At 38.8% G+C, this 21503-nt stretch overlaps 2 protein-coding genes across 6 annotated transcripts; both read left to right on the forward strand.

Moving 5' to 3' along the window:
* Nucleotides 1-1362: 1362 nt before the first annotated feature.
* SNURF (SNRPN upstream open reading frame) lies at nt 1363-15161 on the forward strand. Of its 5 annotated transcripts, none has more exons than XR_014326308.1 (4): nt 1363-1484; nt 6089-6184; nt 9336-9500; nt 15104-15161. XR_014326308.1 is itself a non-coding variant. In XM_082842264.1 (4 exons), the coding sequence occupies exons 1-3, from the start codon at nt 1471-1473 to the stop codon at nt 9442-9444; spliced, it is 219 nt and encodes a 72-aa protein (XP_082698390.1). In that variant the 5' UTR covers nt 1363-1470; the 3' UTR covers nt 9445-9464; nt 15016-15141. The 5 variants fall into 5 exon arrangements, 2 of the variants coding, with proteins under 2 accessions (XP_082698390.1, XP_082698389.1); XR_014326309.1 differs by having other exon boundaries at nt 15093-15153; XR_014326310.1 differs by having other exon boundaries at nt 15016-15146.
* Nucleotides 15051-20911, forward strand: SNRPN (small nuclear ribonucleoprotein polypeptide N). Its single transcript, XM_082842253.1, has 7 exons — nt 15051-15161; nt 16444-16595; nt 18862-18973; nt 19426-19578; nt 20023-20161; nt 20513-20638; nt 20744-20911. The coding sequence occupies exons 1-7, from the start codon at nt 15159-15161 to the stop codon at nt 20779-20781; spliced, it is 723 nt and encodes a 240-aa protein (XP_082698379.1). The 5' UTR covers nt 15051-15158; the 3' UTR covers nt 20782-20911.
* Nucleotides 20912-21503: the final 592 nt, after the last annotated feature.

Raw genomic sequence — 21503 nt, forward strand, 5'->3', positions numbered from 1 at the left:
AATTCAAATCCTTTGCCCATTAAAATTTTGTTTTGTCTTTTTAGTGTTGAATTGTAAGTCTTCTTTTGTCAGCTAGTATATGATTTGCAAATATTTTACTATTATGCTGGTTGTCTTTTCATTTTCTTAATAGTGATCTTTGAAGCAAAAACTTTAATGTACTTGGGATGAAGTCCAATTTATCTTTTTTTGTGTGTGGTTGCTTGTAAATTTGATGTCATATCTAAGAAAGCATTGCTTAAGTCGAGGTCACACAAATTTACATTTATGTTTCCTCTAAGAGATTAACATTTTACTCTTACATTTAAGTCTTTGATTCATTTTGAGTTAATTTTTGAATACGGTGTAATGTAGTTCAGATCGGTTTTTGCAGACTTCAGCTTCAGTTGTATACAGAATAGTTTTAGTCCAGATTTTATGTTCTTTAAGCTCATATCTTTGAGTGTTTGAACTGGGATGTCTCGACTTTTTTTTTTTTTTACAAAAAGGAATGGTTGGGAGACATCAGGTTCTAGCTGCACAGTCCTTATAGCTGGCTGGGAAGTCTCCTTTTCTGTATATTCATTACCAAATTGCAGGATATGCTCACCAGGCCTATAAACTGATTTAAAATATCCGCTTTCAATAAATGAGTGAGCCAAAATGGCTGCTGTCTCTAGATCGTCTGTAAGGTCAGGGATCCTATCATGCCTTCCCCGGCATCCAAAGGCAGCTTCTGAATACTGTAGAGCAGTCAAGAAATTAGTAGAGTAGTCAGACGTTTCAGAAAAAGCAGGCTAGAAAAGGGTGAAGAAGAGTCAGGAAACTGACAGTCAAGTACATTAGATCTTAGAGTGAAGTTTAATTTTGTTTTACCTTAATAATTTTTAATTGTGAAAGTAATTAATGATCACTGTAAAAATATAAACATGGTGAAAGTTAAAAAACAAAACCAAAAAAAATCTAAACCGTCACAACCAAGAGGAGTTTTAAAGAAACATGACTACTGAACATAATATTTATGTTACCTTTCAACAGGAAAAGGACAATGGGGGAAAACCTAAGGAAATCTGAAAAAGGTACGGACTTTATAAAGTTCACAAAAAATAAATACTCAATTCCCACTCCCCTGGGTGGAAGTACCACTGTAACATTTAGTGCGACTCTGAGAGCCATTAACTGCAGGCTGGTGGTGGCTCCTGGATTCCCCCCACCCCTAAGGCCCCCGTGCTTTGATCACCTGGGGTCCGGAAGATACCATCCCCCAGTTCTTCCTGTCAGGTAGGGCGCCGGGGCACCTGCAGGGCTGCGGCACCGCTACTGCGGCAAACAGACGCGCATGCGTGCCCAAGGCCCGGCGGTGAGGGGGTTGCCGCGCACGCGCAGGCAAAGCCGGCGTATTTCTTGGTGCCGCCCCGGCAAAGGCCGCGTAGAGTGGAGCTGCTGCCGGAGATGCCTAACGGTGTGTTCTGAGGAGCGGCCAGCGGCGCGATGGAGCGGGCCAGGTCAGCCGTGTGGTGTCTTCCCTCAGAGGCAGCATGGGAAACATTTTTGTTTGCATGATATCCCAGGCTTCCAGAACTAGAAATATTTCAGTATTTACTGGGGATCTGGGCCCTCAAGTTCTTTGTCCGGAGGCCGGATAGGGCACCTTCTGGAGGCTTGGGGCTGGGCTGGCCCTCCTCGGGGGTATACTGTCCGCGTCTTGTCAGGTCTTGGCGCGTCTGCACCATCCTGTCGCGTCCCCTCAGACCCTCTCTAGGGTGGCCCTTTGTCCTTGAGGTCCAAGGCCGTGACCGCGGGTGGCGAGGGTACATCGCGGTGGCCACTGTGGTGTGTTAAGTGGGGGAGGGTACAAAGGGTGGGGTCAGTGGGGCTGCAGTACTGGCCAGGGGGCAGCAGGTGCTGTGTCCGCGGAGGCACTGGTGTGTGGCAGTAGTGGGAGGGGGTGGTTGGGGTGGTTCCCGTGGCACTGATATGAAGGGGGTGGCGGGGTGACCGCAGTGGCTGTGGCGGGGATGATTGGAGGGGGCGGCGGGGTGACCGCGGTGCCTGTGGCGGGGGTGATTGGAGGGGGCGGCAGGAGTGTGGCAGGGTGGCCTGTGTTGCCACGGTGTGTGGGGACGGCGGGGTGACAGCGATGATGGGGGCCGCAGGGTGGCGGTGGGGCCGTGACAGGGCTGGGGGTCTCGCGGAGTCGCTCTCTGGGCAGTGGTAGAGGGGGTTGAGGGGGAGGGGCAGGGGCGGGGGCGGGCAGTTGGAGGAGGCCATTCGTTTGAAGAAAAGAAAACGTTCAATTTTCTGTGACTAGTGGTGCTCTTAGAATTTGAATACTGTGGCGAAACTCCTACCCTGCGCCTCAGCTGAAGGGGTGGCTGCAGAAATGTCCGGTCCTTATATACTTAAGTCCTTTATTTTTCTCACATTTGTGGGTTTGGTGTAAGATGAGGGATAATGATGTCCACAGCCTGTTTAGTGCATCTTGCGGGGGACCTGCCAGGTTCTGGGATGTGACATGTAGGGGTGTCTCTCGTTCGCGTAGGTTTTCCCTGCGTTTGGAATGAGAATTTCTAAGGCCAGCCCGGGAGTGCGCGGGGATCGGTGTCGCGTAACTGCCATTGTGCAGCTCCGCGAAGATGGCTGCTGCCGCAGCTGTATGGGTCTGCGCAGGCGCGAGGGGTGTGTGTGTGTGTGTGGGGGGGTGCTGCCCCTCCCCCCAGTGCCGCAGTGTGGGAGGGTCAGCTGTGCCACTTCTGCCTGGCAGGGGTGTCAGCCGCACCCTCTGCAAAGCGACGTGCTAGGTAGAGGAGGCGGGCCTGGGTGGGCGGCTGCCGCGTCCTAATGCCGCAGTAGGGAAGGTGTGGGTTTAGGGTGCGCAGGCGCAGCAGCGACGACACCACTTCCCCCCTGCGGTGGGGCATGCTTCGGGGGAAGGGGTTTGCGCAGTCTTTGCTGTGTGGGGTGGCCAGCCACCTCCTTCACCTGTGTACCCAATCCCTGTTTTCTTCCCTACTGTGCTGCAGTGGGGGTAGGGGGAGGGGAGGAAGGAGACAGGTTTGCTCAGCCACTGCCTGGCGTTCCACCATTTCCTTGCAGTGCCGCAGTGGAGTGGGGAAGGTGGGGAGATCAGAGATTTATACAGGGGGCAATTCGTACATTCTTTGCCTGCCTGGAATGGCAGGGCAGCCGCACTGTGACCCGGGTTTTCTGTTACGCTTAAGGGCCTGGAGGCCAAGAGAGGTGAGGGCATTCCGGGATTTACTGTGCTACTTAAGACAGCCTCCATCACCGGTGCAGGAGCTTTTCCATTTTTGTAGATTCTCCCTAGGTTGTATTGTGAACAGTCTTAATTGTTCGCCACATTCAGGTGGCTTCAGTATCCCTTTAGACAATTCCCGTTCCTATAACCTCTGATTTCAACTTTCCAGGTTATATGATTCCACAACTGCATCTCTTTTAAGTGTCTGTCGTATTTCTTAATCGCTGGATATTCCATTGGTGATGTCATCTTTATAGATACTTTCCTTAAATCAGGGGGTCGCAGCTCCTCCAGAGCTCCTAGGAACTGAGGGCTGAGTTGTGCTTGCTCAAGGAGAACTGGAGAGAGAAAAGTAGAATGTGGGTGTATGTGGGATTAGTGAATTCTTGCCCTTAATCGAATTTTTAAATTAATGGTTTCGTTCCATCATTTTTGAAGTTGGAGCTGCTGTGAATATTTGCTGAGAAAGGATAATTAACAAAGTAACTATTCCTGTATTATGTATTCCACTACTTTGACTTTTGGGGGGATATTTTTAAGGACTTTCTTTGCAGGATTTTGATGTGCTTGCCTTTTTTCTTTTTTTCCTCGTGCATCATAAACAGTACGCCTGGTTGTGTGCTGAGTTAGAATGTAATTAAGGAAAATACAAATTCAGAAGCCTGGGAAGCTTTGTTCTGGAATTATTTTCTAGTAGTTTGAAAAATAGCAGGAGTCTGGTATTTTGCGATACTTATATGATTTGCACCTACTTTTTTCTGCTTGTAGGAAGATAGTGCTTCAAATATGAACTTCTGATCATTTGGCCCTTTGCAAGATGAGTGTGCCTCATTCCTGGTACGCCATTTTGTAGTCATGCCCTCGGGCTCAGGACTTCAATATGGCGGACCCTGTGGAAAGAGGTGAAGTTTGAAGGTCTCTCTCCTGCCTTGTGAATATTTGGTATAGTACCACGGCTTTTTGAGAATGGGGAGGGAGTGTGAACGCTTTCTGAAGTTTAGAGCAAGGACACTTAGTCGAAGGACTGTGTGTTGTTTTCTAAAGCAAGGTACGTTGAGCAAGGGTTGTTGATGGTTAAGGCCGCATCCTTCACTAATAAAGGTTTGGCAGAGAAGTTTATTTTCTGGTTCCTGAATGCTGGGTGGCTCAAAATTCTTGATGATTCTATAGCGTTTTTTTTGGAGGCACTGATCGTCTTATGTTTGTTGGAAGATCACAGACTGGGATTACCTCACATTATCTTTGTGTTTTTTTATTTCTCATTCTTGAGGTCCTAGTCGTTGGGTTTATAATGAGTTTTTTTTGAGGGGAGAGGTGTAAGGCATCCTAAATATTTGATAGAATATTAGGCCGTTAGGAAAAATATTGTGTGATCTCATCACATTTTCTTCAGTGCATTTTCAGATTAGTATTTTTTTAATGAAAGTGATTTTGGAGCAAAAAATTAACATTATGTACATATAACATTTTATTTCCTTAAGTGCTAATTTTCTGAAATGTTCACTTTTGATGAAATCCTATTTATGGATTTCTTTCTCATTAGGTACTTTAGGTGTTGTCATATTGCCTAATCAAAGGTCAAGGAGATTAGCAAAGTATATTCAGTACTTTTACCATTTAAAAATCTGATATGTGATTTCTTAAAAAATGGTCTTTTCTACTGCCTGATTAGAACATTGAAGTTTTTGAAGCAAGAAAACAATTTGGGGTTATTGGTAAGCTATTTTGGTTACTTTGCATAATCTAAACATGAATTCTAAAAGCACAGGTTTAGGGAATTATCTTTTGGTATGTGTCCTTTGAATTCTGCCTTTGATATATTACATTGCATGACTTGTGTAAAATGCCTTTCTCTCCTTTCTGATTTGACATTTTAGAATTTCAATTTCATGAGTGGTTCCTGTAGTTTCTAATCTGGTTGACCCAAGTAGATTTCATGTTCAGATCCTTTGAGCAGACATTTTGTGCGCTGTTCTGAAGATTATAATGTCAGTGGCTGTTTCTTTTTTTTATACAGTTTTAAAATTTCTTATTTTGCAAATCCTAAGAAGCATTTGCACAAGAGGTTGCTTAGACATTTTGAAATTTAAATTTTATTCTTTATTCCACTATACAAAATGATCTATCATAGTAAAATATTTTTCAAACCATTTTTAGAATCAACGTTATTTTTCAGGGATATGTAGGTATGGGTAGTATGCCTGTATATAAATGTATCTCTGTAAGTGTATAGTTTTATATCTGTATGTGTGAATATATGTAGGAATACACAATTTTGCTTAATTTTTAGATAGTTTTTCTCCCAAGTTTTCTGACGTCAAAGGGATGCTAAAGGGAGAAAGTGGTTTTAGGATAGATTTTGACTATTGGTGGATAAAGGTATTCTAAGATTTCAATTTTACTTTTTTTTCTTTTCAGTTTTACTGAGATATAATTGACATACATCACTCTACCGTGTTTTAATTAGATTTAATTAGGTTAATTAGATGGAGTTTAAAAACTCCATCATACTAAATGTAGTTCTAAATATAATCTTTATTTACTTATTTATTTGGCTGCCTTGGGTCTTAGTTGCGGCACATGGGATCTTCATTGCGGCATGCGGCGTCTTTTGTCACAGTGCGCAGGCTCTCTAGTTGTGGCGTGGGCTCAGTAGTTGTGGTGAACAGGCTTAGTTGCCCTGTGGCATGTGGGATCTTAGTTCCCCGACCAGGGATTGAACCCATGTCCCCTGCATTGGAAGGCAAATTCTTAACCACTGGACCACCAGGGAAGTCCCTATAACCTTTAAAGAAATGGTTATTTCAAAAATTGATGAAGTGGATAAAACAAATCCTCTTTCTGCTTCAGGGACCGTTTACACCTGAGACGGACCACAGAACAGCACGTACCAGAGGTAGAAGTCCAAGTCAAACGGAGAAGAACAGCCTCACTGAGCAACCAGGAGTGAGTACAGTCAGCGTTGAGAACCAATTTAGGGCATTTTCAAATTGGAACAAAGTATCCTGTGATCAGGGGCTTGAAATGAATTTAATTAATGAAAGAAGCTTGTGCATGTTATATCGATATAGCAAAAAAGCAGTTAAATTATCCTTAACCATGCCATCCTAACTTAACTCAACTTCTGTTAAAATTTTAGTAATAAGTATTTCCCTTTTTTCCATATATGTGTGGGTGAGTGGTATCTTGATAAAATTCTACATCCTTCAACATATTTATATTAAAATTATTTCTGCTGTATTTATATTGTTACTAAGTCACTTTTTCTGTGCTTGCAAAATGTTCTGTGCTTTGAAGAGATGTTAATTTATGTATTCATGCTTGCTCTGCAATATTTAGAATTTTATTTTTAGTTAGTACATTTACCCAGTTAAAAACTTGTATACATTTTTTCCCTTCATTTATTTAGGATATGCATACGTATTTCTAGAAGGGACATTTCAATTAAAAATATATTAACATTTCTAATGACATGGTATATATTGAGTCTACAGTTACGTGCATTTTGTCATTACCACAAATCTTGACAGTATCTGTGAGTAACATCATTTTTCTTTCCTAAAGCTGTTATTTTTCAAAATTATAAGTATTAGTAATATATGAATATAATTTCTTCTTAAAACACATAATTTTGAGATAAAAAGTGAGTGCCTCCTTCAGTATACCACTACTCCATTCCCCTTCTCTCTCCAGATATAATCCTCAGGTACTTCGATCTCTATTGTTTCAAACTTTTTCCTATGCATTCATGCGTACACACATGGGGTGAGGGGAGGCATCTTTGTGATTTGTTTGTTTACATACATGAGATTTATTCTGTAACAATGTGCCTTGGGGATCTTTCCATGTCAGTGCATATAAATCTACCTTATTTTACAAATTGCAGAGTATGGGTGTTGTAATAACATAGTTACATTTATCATTAGCTTACTGATGGATATTTAGGTTGCTTGCTTTTCTTAGTTATTACAGTGAAGGTAAGAGCAGTCAATCTGAAAATTAATATTGCAGTTGTCCCTTGAATAACAAGGAAGTTGGGGCGCAACCCCCCACATAGGCAAAAATCCCCATATATCTTTTGAGTTCCCCCGAATTTAACTGCTAATCGCCTGCTGTTGACCAGAAGCCTTACTGATAACATAAACAGTTGATTAACACATATTTTTATGTTAAATGTATACCTACATATATTTTATGCATTCATGACATACCTAACGTTTTCTTTTTTCGATATTTTTATCCTCTGTGGTTTGTCTGCAAGTTTTTTCAAATTGTCACAAATCTCCAAAAACTTTTCCAATATATTTATTGGAAAAAAACTCAACATATAAGTAGACCCACGCAATTCAAACCCATGTTCAAGGGTCAGCTGTAGTTATTAATATTTATTTGTATTTTATTTCACTTCAAATGTAAAGCTTTTTACAGAAATTGTTGTAAAAAGTAGATAACATTTTGCGTCTTATTTTTGTTATTTGTTCATTTTGTATGTGGAAAAACTTCAGTATATTTGCACATTTAAAATTATTGGTGAGGCGAAAGATTTCTCCATTTTCCCATGTTTATTTTACTTATTCTTGATAGTTCATTATTCTTTCCTTTGTTACATTTTCGTTTTGGAAATTACTTTGAAAAGGAATATTTAAGAATGAATAGTTTATAGTTTGTCCTTTATAATAGGCATTTGCCTATTTTCTTTTATATAGTAATGTAATTTTTCCCCTTCAGTCTCTTGTAACTTCAGAGTTTTTAAAAGTGCCATTTTTTCCTCCCCAGAGTCTCTAGAAATATCTTGAGGTAGTTTAGAGATTGGTGGAGGTATGGGTGGAGGGGATTTCTTGGGGGAGGATCTTTGTTAGTGGGTGAAGGTTCTATCATATTTGTTATATTTTATTAGAGCCTTTATCCAGTGCAGCATCAATGTGGACCAGTATAACAGATTATCATATCCTAATCTTGTAAAAGACTGCTTTAGGTGTCATTAGTTTGTCAATATCTATGGAAATATTTTGTTGCTTTTGAAGAAGAAATAACTTCATTTTCCTGATGTCTGTTATGTATATTATGTAAAAATACTAGAGGGTGCTGCACTACGGGAAGAAGCTGAGGGGAGTTTTGAGTTAGGAAAATAGTGTAATTTCCCCAGCCACCTTTATCCACTTTGTGAGTGGATTATAGGAACAGGTAAGCAGTATTGATATTCTCTAAGCCCAGCTTTAATCCTGAGTCATCTAGTTAGCATTAACTTTGGTGTGATCCCAGAGGCCCACCATGAATAACAAAGATACTGCTATCACTTGTTAAACTCAAAGGATTAGAGGTTATCTCCAGCCTAATTCTTTATTATATAACAGAATGTTAAAAATGTTATTTAAAAACTACAGAAAATAGCGGAAAACCTTTTATCACAGTCCCATTTTCAAATCCATCTGCTGTTGAATATTTTCTCATATATATATATACTTATCAACAAGGGCAGAATTGGCTGGTGATTTTTTTTTTTTTCCGTGCTTGTATTATTAGCCAGCAACTGTGTAACCTCCTGCATCTCTTATCCTCAGGATCAGATTCACAGCCAGATGACTGATAGGTAGGAATATATTGAGCGTTTTTTTCCAGAATTCTCTGATGACTAACAGATGGTTGTTTACATAGTTTAAGAGCTTAAATAGCCTGGGCCCTGGAAGTTCTTTGTTTCAGGTAATGACTTGTCAGCATGAATGACAGCCTTAATGTCTCACTGGAAATGCCTTAACAAATGCCCACCTCCCTCCTTGGGGGTTAAAGAATTGTTTCCAGATTGGAAAGTAAGTAATGGATATTATACTGATGGTACTTTTCACAGGGCATTTTAAACAAAAAGAGCTTTTTTTTTTTTTTTAAGTTCCTTGCTAGTATCCCCCAAGAGGGTAAGTATCCCTCAGTCCCAGTAACTCTGTGTGGAGTCTCCAGTTTTATACTTTCTTCATAAGGTAATGGCATGCTCTGACCCTAAATGAGGATCTCCTTAAATGTAAGGGTCTCTGTGTTTTCTTTCACATTGTTATCTATATAGGAAAATGTCTTTTCATTTATGTGTATTGTGTTCTTGTCATAGGTGTCACCTGTATCCAAGGCGATCTCAGCAGCAGCAGCAAGTACCTGTGGTGGATTTCCAGGCGGAACTGAGACAGGCATTCTTAGCTGAGACACCAAGAGGTGGTTAAAGAAGTATTGGAACACCCAGGTAGCTGATTCCAAGAGAGAAAACAAAACAAAACAGGTTAGAGCTGATGCAGCCATGATCAAGAATAAAGAACTAATTAAAGGGTAGGGTGTTTGGAGGTCATTTAATTATTTGGGTTATGTCCAAAGAAGTTTTTTTTCTTAAAGGCTTCATACAAATAAACACATAGCAGAAAGTTTAAAAAAGTAAAAGCAGGGTCTTAATGCTTTTACCCTGATGCTTGTCATGTATTACTTTTCAGACATTGTATAGTCCTTGCTTTTTTAGGTAGTTCTTTTTTTTTTTTTTTTTTGTGGTACATGGGCCTCTCAGCGGCCATGGCTCACGGGCCTAGCTGCTCTGTGGCGTGTGGGATCTTCCCGGACCGGGGCACGAACCCATGTCCCCTGCATCGGCAGGTGGACTCTCAACCACTGCGCCACCAGGGAAGCCCTAGGTAGTTTTTTTATTCATATTTAACTTGTACTGATTTTCACCGTAACATATGAAAAATATTTCATTATAAATAGCTGCTGAATATCCTGCTAATATGTATTATAATTTCTTTTTGTGAGAGACTTCATTTTTTTTCTGCTGGTAGTTTGAAATAAAGCTTCAGTGAATTGCTTTGCATAAAACTTTAGATAGGATCATTTCCTTGGATATGCAGATGTAAAAATAAATTGAGTCAAGGAATTTGAAATTAAGGTACATTTTCTGAATTGTATTATGAATTATTACATTAGTCTGTTGTCATGAAAAAATATAGTGCCAGTTACACTTTCATCTTCATTGTTTATGTTAATTATATATAATTTGTTTCTATTGAATTATAAATACATATCACATCCATTAGCAAATGAGAAGCTAAGTATTTCCCATGCTTATTTACTAATTTTTTTGTTTTATCTTTTTCTTACCTTTTTTAACCAATGTGTTTGAATCAGCTGACAATGTAATAAAGCTATTAATCTATGATTTTTCAATGTTACGTAGGTTTATTTACAGTGTGTCTTGTGTTGTTTGCTTAGATTTTTAGGAAAATGCTATTAATTTTGATTTAATACTTTATTTTTCCTTTCCGACTTCTAAAAAATTAAGATCTCAATCCAAAGGGTTTAATATATACTTTTTAGAAACTACTAGAGGAAAGGGGTTTATAGATGAGTTTTCTTCTAGATTTTCTTTATTTCTATTTTGAAATATAACCCCTCAACTCAAATTAATTAGGCCTGTTTATGGCCGTCATTTCAAATTTTAAAGCAAAGGGAAAATCCTCCCCAACTGAATCCTTTACCCAGCATTCGGCAGTAATTGATTGGATTTGATTGCAAGACAGTGGAATTGATTTCGGGGGGCGGGTAGAATCTGATCATTGTCCTCAGCTGTTCCCCAGAGTAAGGGCGTTTTTAAATAAGTAAGTGTGCATAATTGACTATTTTTAACCAAGAATTTTTTGGCTTCTCAGTGCAGTTTACATACTCTTGTAAGTTCCTGAGTAAAGTATTATTTAAATTATACATTATCTGTAAGTAGGACCATCCAGTTTTCTGAGTTTCAAGTGCTCGTTTCATCTAAACAGTACTAGGTACTAGGATTGTTATAGAGCAGGAGTTGGTAAAGTATCTGGCCCATTTATTGCCTGTTTTTGTAAATTTATTGACACACAGCCATGTCTATTTATTTACGTATGACCTGTGGCTGTTATTGGCAGTACAGTGGCAGATGGGAGTATTTGTGACACATTGAATGGCAGGCAAAGCCTACAATATTTATTATCTTTCCCTTTAAAAGAAAAAGTTGGCTAATCTCTCTCTTAGAGAACCACTTTCAAAGATGAACACACTAAGATGGGGCCAGTAGGGAAGTGGTGATAATATACAGTGTGGTGAAGGGAAAGGGGTTGTAGGAGAGTATATGAAGTAAATATTCCACGGTAGAGAACCAGATGAATTTCTGGGATAAGGGTCAGGTCTAAGACTAGTGCTAAAGTCTACTATACATGTAAATGGGTAAAGGCATTTTAACAATTGATACGTTTTCTTTTTCATTATAAAAATCTAAATCGTGAGTGATAGCCAAGAAAAATGGGAAAGTAAACCACAGACTTTAAATACCCATGTTTCAACCGCAGCAGCATGAGGTTGAATTTTCTTTCATTTTGCCCTTTTGCTTTTCTTTTGAAAATGTAGTTAATTGTAATCATGCTTTTAAACTATTCCACTTAAATGTATATCATTAATGTTCCTTCATTTTATTACATAGTCCTCACAGTTATCATTTGTAATGAATAAATGATGGTCCATTCATGATTTACTTTTCATTTGTACCTGTGTTTTTTTTCCCTAGTTTGCTATGCTGTTATGAATATTAGTGCTATATTTTTAAGATATATTTGGTATTTTTAATTTATTAGGGTAAGGATCCAATTTTGGGCTTAGGGTATAAATACTAGTATGATTCTTAAATGTTTTGTTATGTTGCTTTCTAACAGCATCATAAGCAGTGTTGATTTGCCATCAAGAATACTTAACTAGAGTGATAATTTCTCAGTACCACCTTTGTTGTCTTTTTTTTTTCCCTTTGATAAATAAACAGTTTCAAAAAGGGAAACATTGTTTTCCTCTGGTTTAAATGGCATTGCTTTGTGGATTAATAGTTTCCACTTATTTGTGTTTTCTCATGTTAGACTTTTTGCATTTTTTTTTTCTGTGAAGGGTCTGTTATTTAACCAAGAGAATGAACACTAATACATTACCATTATTCTGTGACTTCTCATTTCTTACATGTTGCTTGGCCAAGTCTGACCATCATATCCTTTGATTTAAGGAAGCTTTACATATTTACGTAGTTTAATCATTTCAAACTCCACACTTTTCAAAAGTTTGAGAACTTCCTCCTCTGAGGAATCCCAGGATATTTTTGGTCAGGCTTTCTGGGCCATTTATTTGCTTATGTGCACTTTCATCAGGAGATTTACCGTAACTGCTAATTCCTTAATGCAGTGTGATATTGCTGCTCTTGTCTTCTTCCTCATAAAGCATTTTGTTCTCCTTTACTGTGGAGATACATTTGATCATTCTACAAAGTGATATATCTCCTTTCCCTTACAAGGGTTCATGATTATGGTGTGCTAAATTTAGGGACGAGAGATAAGTGTTCCTAAATTTCAAGTCCCTCTTATTAAGGGAAGCCTTTCCTAACCTCCCTAGTCAGTCAACCCCTATTCTGAGTGAAATGTATATCCTATTATGCAAATTATTTTATACATATTACATCCTCAGTTCTGAGGTCTCCAGTTCTTTAGTCCATGACTCAAATCACCAGATGCATTTTTATACTTGATAACTGGGTAACAAGATAGTGGGTATGGGAGGGGTTTGGAACCTCAAACAGGTTAGATGGACAGACACATGCCTGACTGGCCTTCCTTTTTTGTTCTGATCCAGTATACCAGGAAATCTTGTTTGCATTTGTTGATCTCTTAATAGCTAAACTCTATGAACTAGGGCTGATGACGTATGTGTTTACTGAAAGGCCAAGCGGGGTAAAACATTTGAAACAGGTCGGATTGGGAAATCTCAACTCTAAAATCTGTTTGGCACTTGAAGGTAAAAGCCCTGTCTCTGAATTTTAAACTTTTACTGGAGAGGTTACTACAAATTCCCACCTTAAATGCACATTTGATACTAGTTTCCATTATATTAATCTTTACATCTGAAACCTTTTTGTGATTACATTTCTTTCCTTTAAATGAAGTTTTCAAAAGTTACATCCAGCTACATCTTTTTTTTCCCCTAATAACCACTGTCTTGTGGCTCATTGTCTGGTTGCATGTCTCCATTGTTGGTAAGGGAGTGAGCTCCAGTAGTAGTGTCTTGTTGAACGTTTAGCTGTGTTATTTTTCTTTGAGGGCACCAATGGCAGTGTAAAAAGTAATCTTACTATGAACTTTGACCATTATTTGAAAGTCCAGACAGTTTACTTTTTAAAAACAGCTTTCTTGGTGTATAGTTCCTATACCATAGAATTTATCCAGTTATAAACAAGTGCTTTTTAGTAAATTTACAGAATTTTGCAGTCACTGCCACATATACTCTTAGTATTTTCCATTACCCAAGTAAGATCCCCTCGTACCCATTTAATTCATTCCCCATTTCCACCCCTAGTTCAGATAACCACTTGATTTACTTCCTGTCTCCATAGGTTGATGAAGATCTTAAATCTTAGATATGCTATCATAAAAGTGGAAGTTGCTAGTAATTCAAACATACGAAGTATTCCTGAATTTATCGTCTGCTTTATAGAGAATCCTGTCAGAATTCAGAACATCTGAATTATAGGCCTTAAACTTCTCATGTGAATTTGGATTAGAAACTACATTTATTGGGGGGAGGATTGACTTTCAGGAAAAGCTGCATAAAGGATGCATGGTGGTTTACATGTGGAGAACAAAGCTTGGGAGATATTCTGAGTAATGATCAGTTTATTTTATTAGAAAACCTGATATCCCCCAAGTTCTCATAAAAATGTATTGAACTGCCATCAGATTTTGGTAATTATAGCGAAACATCCCCTCTGCATTTTACCATCCTTACTGAATTATTTATTTTATATCATTATGATCTCTTCTAATCTAGTGTTATATTTCCATGTGTATAATGGTATCCTCACCATTCTTTTACTTTATTGTTTTGATGTTGCCATAGTTCATAACCACTATTTAAATGATTGCATTTTCACATCCTAAAATAGATTTTAAATGTACTTAAGCAGTTTACTGTTTGGAAATTTTCTCTATTGAATATAGAGACATAGTGGAGACAACAATTTGTGTGTTTCCTTTTAAATGAGTATAATTAGCAGTTTGAGACCCTTTACCAGTTTTGGCTAGGTTTGGTTCTCATACCTATTCAAAGCATTTTCTTAAGTATATTGGGGGGAAATGAGAGTATTGTTCTAATGCCTTTTTCTTTGATTACTAAGAAAGTTGACCGTATATCCGTGTAAACATTTAGTAGTTTTATGTCCCCTTTTAACAAAGGACATCTTAAGCAGGTATATGATAATATATTAGCTTCTTGGTGAAGGGAGATTTCCTAGCTTATTTTGAAGGGACTTTGGCTTGGGGAAAGGGAACACTGAGGTAGAAAACATTTAGGTAGTTCAGCCAAGGAGCAAAAGTTTGGACTAACTCAGATGGAGAAACTTAAAGACACCAAAATGTTGAAGTTGAGATGACTTGGTGTTAATTTGTGACCAGAGAATGAAACACTACCTTAAATAAGGATGGAAAGAGAAAATAATACATTTTGGGAATGGAAAATGAAGCTTATTTTTGAAACGTTTAAAAATTTCTGTGTAAAATTAAATTTAACCACCTGTTAACTCTGGGTGTGTACAATGTGGAAGTTAAGGTGATGGAATAGTGAAATTTGGTGTTTACTTGGTGGGTATGAGAGTATGAGGGGATGTTTTTGAATGTCTTTTATAGTGCTTTTCATGCAAAATTGTCTACCTGTTTTAAAACATGGTAGATCGCAGTGCAGCTAGATCATGCTTTCCTCTGCAGGCTCCATCTACTATTCGAAGCTTCCGCCCCAGCTTGCATTGTTTGTAGGAGAACGTGCGTCATACCTTTATCTGTAGCCTCCCCTTAGGTCTTAAGGATCCTGAAACTTGCCTGTGGACATTGGATTTGGTGGAGCAGCAATCATGGTAAGATGTATATTAGGGCAGAGGGGTGAGAAGCTAATGTAAATGCCCAATATAATTTCCAGAGTGTGGGGTGTTTGGGGGTTCTTAATATGGAATTAATCTATAGAGATGACGCTTCATTTCATGGAATAACAACTGGTGAAGACCTATGTCTGTTGTCCTGTTACAGTGGTATAATGGTTTGGGAAACATCTTAAGAGGAATCTTGCATTGTGAGGAAATACAAAAGAGAGTTTTTGGTCATAATTACAGTGGTAAGGGACCGTCCTGCAGATGGGGGACTCTGAGGTCAGATTTCAATAGATAACAAGACTACTTTAAAAATGGAGGGTCCAGCAAAACCACAGCCAGGGGAAAGGCCTTGGCAGAATCAACAGGGAAAGAAAAATGGAGGGGTTTGGGGCTTTGAGGCTTGATTGGTACAAAGGAAGGCTGTCTGTAGAGAGAAATACAGCATCCTAATCCATTTTGTGTTTCTGTTTAAGTTTAGCTAATCAAGAACATATATTCTTAACTGGAAGGATATCCAAAGGGACTGAAAATTAGTTTTTGAGGAACGGGAAGAATGTTAGATTTGACAGTGGTTTGTGGTCTTCAAAAGGGCCACAGTATGTAAATAGATACAGTATTTCTGCATATTAAAGTTTCATTGGAGTGGGCAATTAGGATGAAAATCTTTTAAAAAGGTGCCTTAGTGGGACAAAAATGAAAGAAAAAGAGTTTGAGGAACACTGATCAAAGTTCTGAATTATATGGGATGTGGGGTGTGGTGGAACCAGGACAGAGATCTTTAAAAGGGAACTGAAAAATGATACATCGTATTTGCAGTGGGTCGATGGGAGTTGCAAAGATTTGATGGAGATAGGAGTTTCCCACCATTTGGCTAGGTGTCTAGAGGAAAAGAAATAGCTAACAGCGTAAAGTATTCTGTATGAGGGTGGAGCTTGGGATTAGAATTGGGGAAAGGACAGGGATTAAAATGATGGAATACTAGAAGGGAGAGCTGGGTTTGGGAGTCTCTTGGGGAGGAAATATATTTAGGGTACTGGAAGACTGCATAGGGAGGGATTCTGAGAAGCAGAGCGTTCCATAGGGGAATATAAATGGTCCTGGGTCCAAATTTGGTCTAGTATCTTAAAGGTATGGAGAAAAGAAATGGAGGCATGATATTTTTGTTACGAAAGCCAGGTTTGGATTGGTATAGGAGTGGGGAAGAAACAGGAAAGGGTTAGAAAGTAGCTGCAGACAAGCTGATGACTAACTCTTCTCTTACTCCTTCCAGACTGTGGGAAAGAGCAGCAAGATGCTGCAGCACATTGACTATAGGATGAGATGTATCTTGCAAGATGGCCGGATCTTCATTGGCACCTTTAAGGCCTTTGACAAACATATGAACTTGATCCTCTGTGATTGTGATGAGTTCAGGAAGATCAAGTAAGGCCATTTGGGTTTGGGCAGTGGGATACTGAGAGAGAAGCTGAACAGTAGGGAGGGTAACTGAAGGAGGTAGGGTAAAGGCAGGACTGGTCTCTTGTCTAATATCCTGGCCTCATCTCTGAATTGGATGAATCTCCCAGTATTAAGAGTCAGCTGTATCCATACTACTGTTTTAATTTTGGAAATACAATTATGAACTAAACTGGGAATAAGGCTGTATGGTATGATCAAAATAACAAGTTATATTTATTTAGAAAATTGAGAAATGATCAGTAACATTAATCTGCAACATTCCTTCAGATTGAGGGAATCTTAAGAATAACAATTACTCTTCATGGTTGAGGAGTTGAGATGTGAATAGAATAATTCAGGCTGTGTCTAGCAATTGTTTGGCCAGCCTCTTTGCATGCCCCTTGTTTTGTCTGAATCCTCATGGTCAGTGTTGATTTGGTCTCAATCCCTAATCCCCTTGCTTATTTATCTTTGTGGTTTGCCCATGCTGTTTCTTCAGAAATAATGTCTGTATGTTTGTGCCTTACCATAGGAGGTCACCCTCTTTGCACCTGTGATTGGGGAGCTTTCTTTAACTATAAGAGCATGCCACTTGCTAGATCCCAGGGACATTCTACTTCCATTCAGTTGACTTTTCATTCAGAGTATTTGGGTCAGTGCTTGTAATATCTCCAGATGTTCAAGATGGCTTTGTTTCAGGCTCTTGGCAGAATTTACAAGGCATCACCCTTGACCATTGGCTTTATTTTTTCTGTTTCCACAGTTAACGATATACTGTCCAAAAATTTAATTTGACCACTTCATTTAGGGATTTCAGATATGAAGAGAAGGGTGATGATGACCTTTGCCTGACTGCTATCAGTCTGTTCCTCTCAAATCTGAATAGAATTAGTAACATATTCCTGTCCTTCCCTTTTTATTCATTCTTAGTCGTCTTCCTGCATACAAAGTTGGATTATTTCAGAAATTCTAGGATGGTGAATGCTTCAATGTTAATTTTTTGTTTAAATAATCTGCCTTTTTACTGAAAAGAATTTTTAAAAATACAGTGTTGATGAATACTACAGACATTTGATGAATGCTTTAGGTATATTCTTAATTTCTGTTTCACTCTTTAGTAAGTTACAGGAATAATCTCTCCTAAATAATGCATTACCTGTAGTATGGTATAAGCCTCATGCATGTATGATTTTTGCTGCTGACAGATGAAGAAATTAGAATCACAGAGATTAGAAGAAAGTTTTCAAAAAAATTTCCCATGGTTATATAGTATGTGGTAAGTCCAGGAATAAACAGGTGTCTGTTATTAAAAACTTTTTGGTATGGCGTCATTGCCTCTTGCTGTTCCCATCCTTTATTTCAGTTGTCTGTCGTCAGTATTTACGTATTTAGTTAAAAAATGATTTAAATCCCATCTTAACATGAAAACTTGAGGTTTCAGTTTTGCCTGTCTTTAAAGTCTTAGCCAGTGGCGATCATTTTATAATGTATAGAAATATTGAATTACTGTGTTGTGCATCAGAAACTAACATAGTGTTGTAGGTCAATTATACTTCAAGAACAAACTCATAGAAAAAGAGATCAGATTTGTGGCTACCAAAGTAGGGGATGGGGGAGGGTGAGTTGGATGAAAGTGGTCAAAAGGTACAAACTTCCAGTTTTAAGATAATTAGGTACAAGGGATGTAATGTACAACATGATGAGTATGATTAACACTGTTGTATGTTATATATGAAAGTGGTTATGAGAGTAAATCCTAAGAGTTTTCATCACAAGGAAAAACATTTTTTCTTTTTTATCTATAAGACGTGTTGGATGTCCACTAAACGTATTGTGGTAATCATTTCATGATGTATGTAAGTCATTATGCTGTACACCTTAAACTTACACAGTGCTGTATGTCAATTATATTTCAGTAAAACTGAAAGAAAAAAGTAAAATTCCAAGTTTTGCAATCAGTACTATTAAAAAAACAGTCCTAGCTGCGTTACTTGCATCTGTGTTTCACAAAGAAGAAATTAGTTTTGCTGTAGTATAACACTGAGGGAACATTCTGGAAGATTGAAGTATGATAGGAAAAGAGCCATTCACCCTTATATATCAGTTGAGTCTAGTTTTGTTTGTCATAACTCATTAACTGTTTGAGCATGAGCATCTGAGCATTAATTATTGTCTTCATTGATACTTATCTATAAAAATGTTAGTGAGTGATCCATAACTTCTCATACTAAAATTTTCTTCTGATTTACAGGCCAAAGAATGCTAAGCAGCCAGAGCGTGAAGAAAAGCGGGTTTTGGGTCTGGTGTTGCTGCGTGGGGAGAACTTGGTTTCCATGACTGTGGAGGGACCACCCCCCAAAGATGTAAGGAAGATGTAGGACAGGACAGAACATTAATGTGGAAGGACATCACATTATTTGAAATATTTGCTAAATCATGGTACAGCAGAGGCACAGTATAGTGTGCCTTTGTCAGGTAACACGTGCCTGGCACTTGATGTAAGTTCTTGCTTGTCTATTCTGGGAGATTAAGGGTTTTCTGATGGGTTAGTCTACCTGCTGGCTGCAACCTAGATAAGGGTAGGAGTTGGTGATTTATTTCCTCTTGGTAAGGTTGTGAAAATATATGGACTCACAGTTTGACAAATGTACAATTTAATCTGTAGGATGCCTTCGGTGATGCTATTTTGAATACAGAACTAATATGAGATAGGTAATAATGGGAAAATGGTGGGAAAGGGGTAGCTTTTTAGGAATAAGATTATTGATAACTTTCATAAATTATTTGATTTCAAGCTATAATTTTTTTGTTTCAGACTGGCATTGCTCGGGTACCACTTGCTGGAGCTGCAGGAGGCCCTGGGGTTGGTAGGGCAGCCGGCAGAGGTGTTCCAGCTGGTGTTCCAATTCCCCAGGCTCCTGCTGGATTAGCAGGCCCTGTCCGAGGGGTTGGGGGGCCATCCCAACAGGTGAGGAACCACAAGTTTTTATATTATTGGGAGAAAGTGCCTAGAACCTGAGGCTGAGGAGACTGAAAAAGCTGAGCGTACGTACTATACTATGTAAGCAGCATATACTGTAGAGGGAAGAAAGGTACAGATGTACATTAGGAAGGCAGTAGATTAAAGCCACCATGATAACAGTAACTCATCACTGTTGGTGAGTGAAGAGGAATATGGATGGATAAACCGGAGTTGAGAAAATGCAAAAGGGCTGATTAGGTGAAAAGGGGGCATGTTCAGTTTAAAGGAGAATGTGATAGTGTGCCAAGATTTTTTTAAATGAGAATAAGAGAAGTGCAGAATTGCCTTAATTTTTTGTTTAATAGTCCGTGATCAACTGCTTATTTTCTGTATTTGAATGATGCAAGGAAGTGCCTCACCTTTACTGTCTTTCTAACCATTCCTTCTCAGGTAATGACCCCACAGGGAAGAGGCACTGTCGCAGCTGCTGCAGTTGCTGCTACTGCGAGCATTGCTGGAGCCCCAACTCAGTATCCACCAGGGCGTGGGACTGCACCTACACCTGTTGGTCGAGCAACTCCACCTCCAGGTAAGGAATTGATGGACAAGAACTAAAAGAATTTGATTCTTAGATATAGGTGTGGATCTGTGAAAAAATTGTATCATCTTGAGGAGTGATGATGAAAAATAAGATACTGAATTAAGGCCCAGCCTAACTACCTAACTAGGAACTTGGAATATGTTTTCCACTTTTGGAAACTGATTTTAAATGAAAGGCTATGGACTCTTTTGAATTGGGATGGCCAGCATGGCAGTGGTCAAGGAGAAATTGTTCAACTCTACTTAGTACCAGGCTTATTTCTTTAAATATTATCTTGTGTTTAATGCTCCCATCTTAGCTGATTTATGAGGCCTTTATTTCTGCCATTTTTCTTTCTAGGAATTATGGCTCCTCCACCTGGTATGAGACCACCCATGGGCCCACCAATTGGGCTTCCTCCTACTCGAGGGACGCCAATAGGCATGCCCCCTCCAGGAATGAGACCCCCTCCACCAGGAATAAGAGGTTAGTGGGTATTCATATTCTCAGTGGTGCTATCCAGGCCCCTGAATATTTATATGTTTTTCTATTATTTTATGATCTCATGGAATTTTGCTTTTTCTTTTCAAGGTCCACCTCCCCCAGGAATGCGTCCACCAAGACCCTAGGATACTATTGATCCTTCTTAGTCACTTTTTTTTCCTGCAATGTGTCTTGTGAAATGTGTGGAGTGTTTGTGAGCTTTTGTCTTCTCTGCTGCATTAATATTAGCTAATAAATACATAAATTAAACTGTGAGCTACTGTTGTACGTTTTTTTGCCTTTTCTTCTTATTTTTGAGGTCAGGGTGAAGACTGGGATTTTTCTGGTCTTGAAGTTATTTTGGATTAGGTAAATCCTGTTAACCAACTCCTTTAAATAATTTTCTCTTTAATTCTTATGATAAAATGGTCGTGATACTTTTTTCAGCTTCATAACTTTGACTTTGTGCACTGACTGGTGTCAGGTAATAACCTTTACACGTAAGGATCCAGGGGGTTAAGTGGTTCATGTAAGATTCACACATAGCCCTCTCTACTTTACTATGCCATACATACTTGAAGGAAAGTAGGGATGTGATGAAAGGCCTTGTAAGGTCATCTATAGAAGGAAACTGTGGTGTTGAATTAGACTTTGTTCATTCAATCAAAGCATTTGGAATAGGAGGGTACTCCTTTTGCTTGAAAGTTTACCTCAGTTGATGAGCTTTTTACTGTGCCCTGTGCCTGTGCGGTCAGAGAGATGACACTATCCTGGAGTAATCATCATTCCCTACTAGTGAGTATTTACTTACAAATTTTTAAATGAATGGCAGAGCGTGGGTCTTGGGAGCTGGGGAGACTGCATATTT

This window comes from Leucopleurus acutus, assembly GCF_964270905.1.
Source record: "Leucopleurus acutus genome assembly, chromosome: 1".
NCBI lineage: Eukaryota > Metazoa > Chordata > Mammalia > Artiodactyla > Delphinidae > Leucopleurus > Leucopleurus acutus.

Coding starts and splice junctions, on each gene's coding strand:
- SNURF (XM_082842264.1), top strand. Junction 6,185..9,335: donor GCCTCACTGAGCAACCAGGA/GTGAGTACAGTC, acceptor TTCTTGTCATAG/GTGTCACCTGTATCCAAGGC.
- SNRPN (XM_082842253.1), top strand. Junction 19,579..20,022: donor TTGGGGGGCCATCCCAACAG/GTGAGGAACCAC, acceptor ATTCCTTCTCAG/GTAATGACCCCACAGGGAAG. Junction 20,162..20,512: donor TCGAGCAACTCCACCTCCAG/GTAAGGAATTGA, acceptor TTTTCTTTCTAG/GAATTATGGCTCCTCCACCT.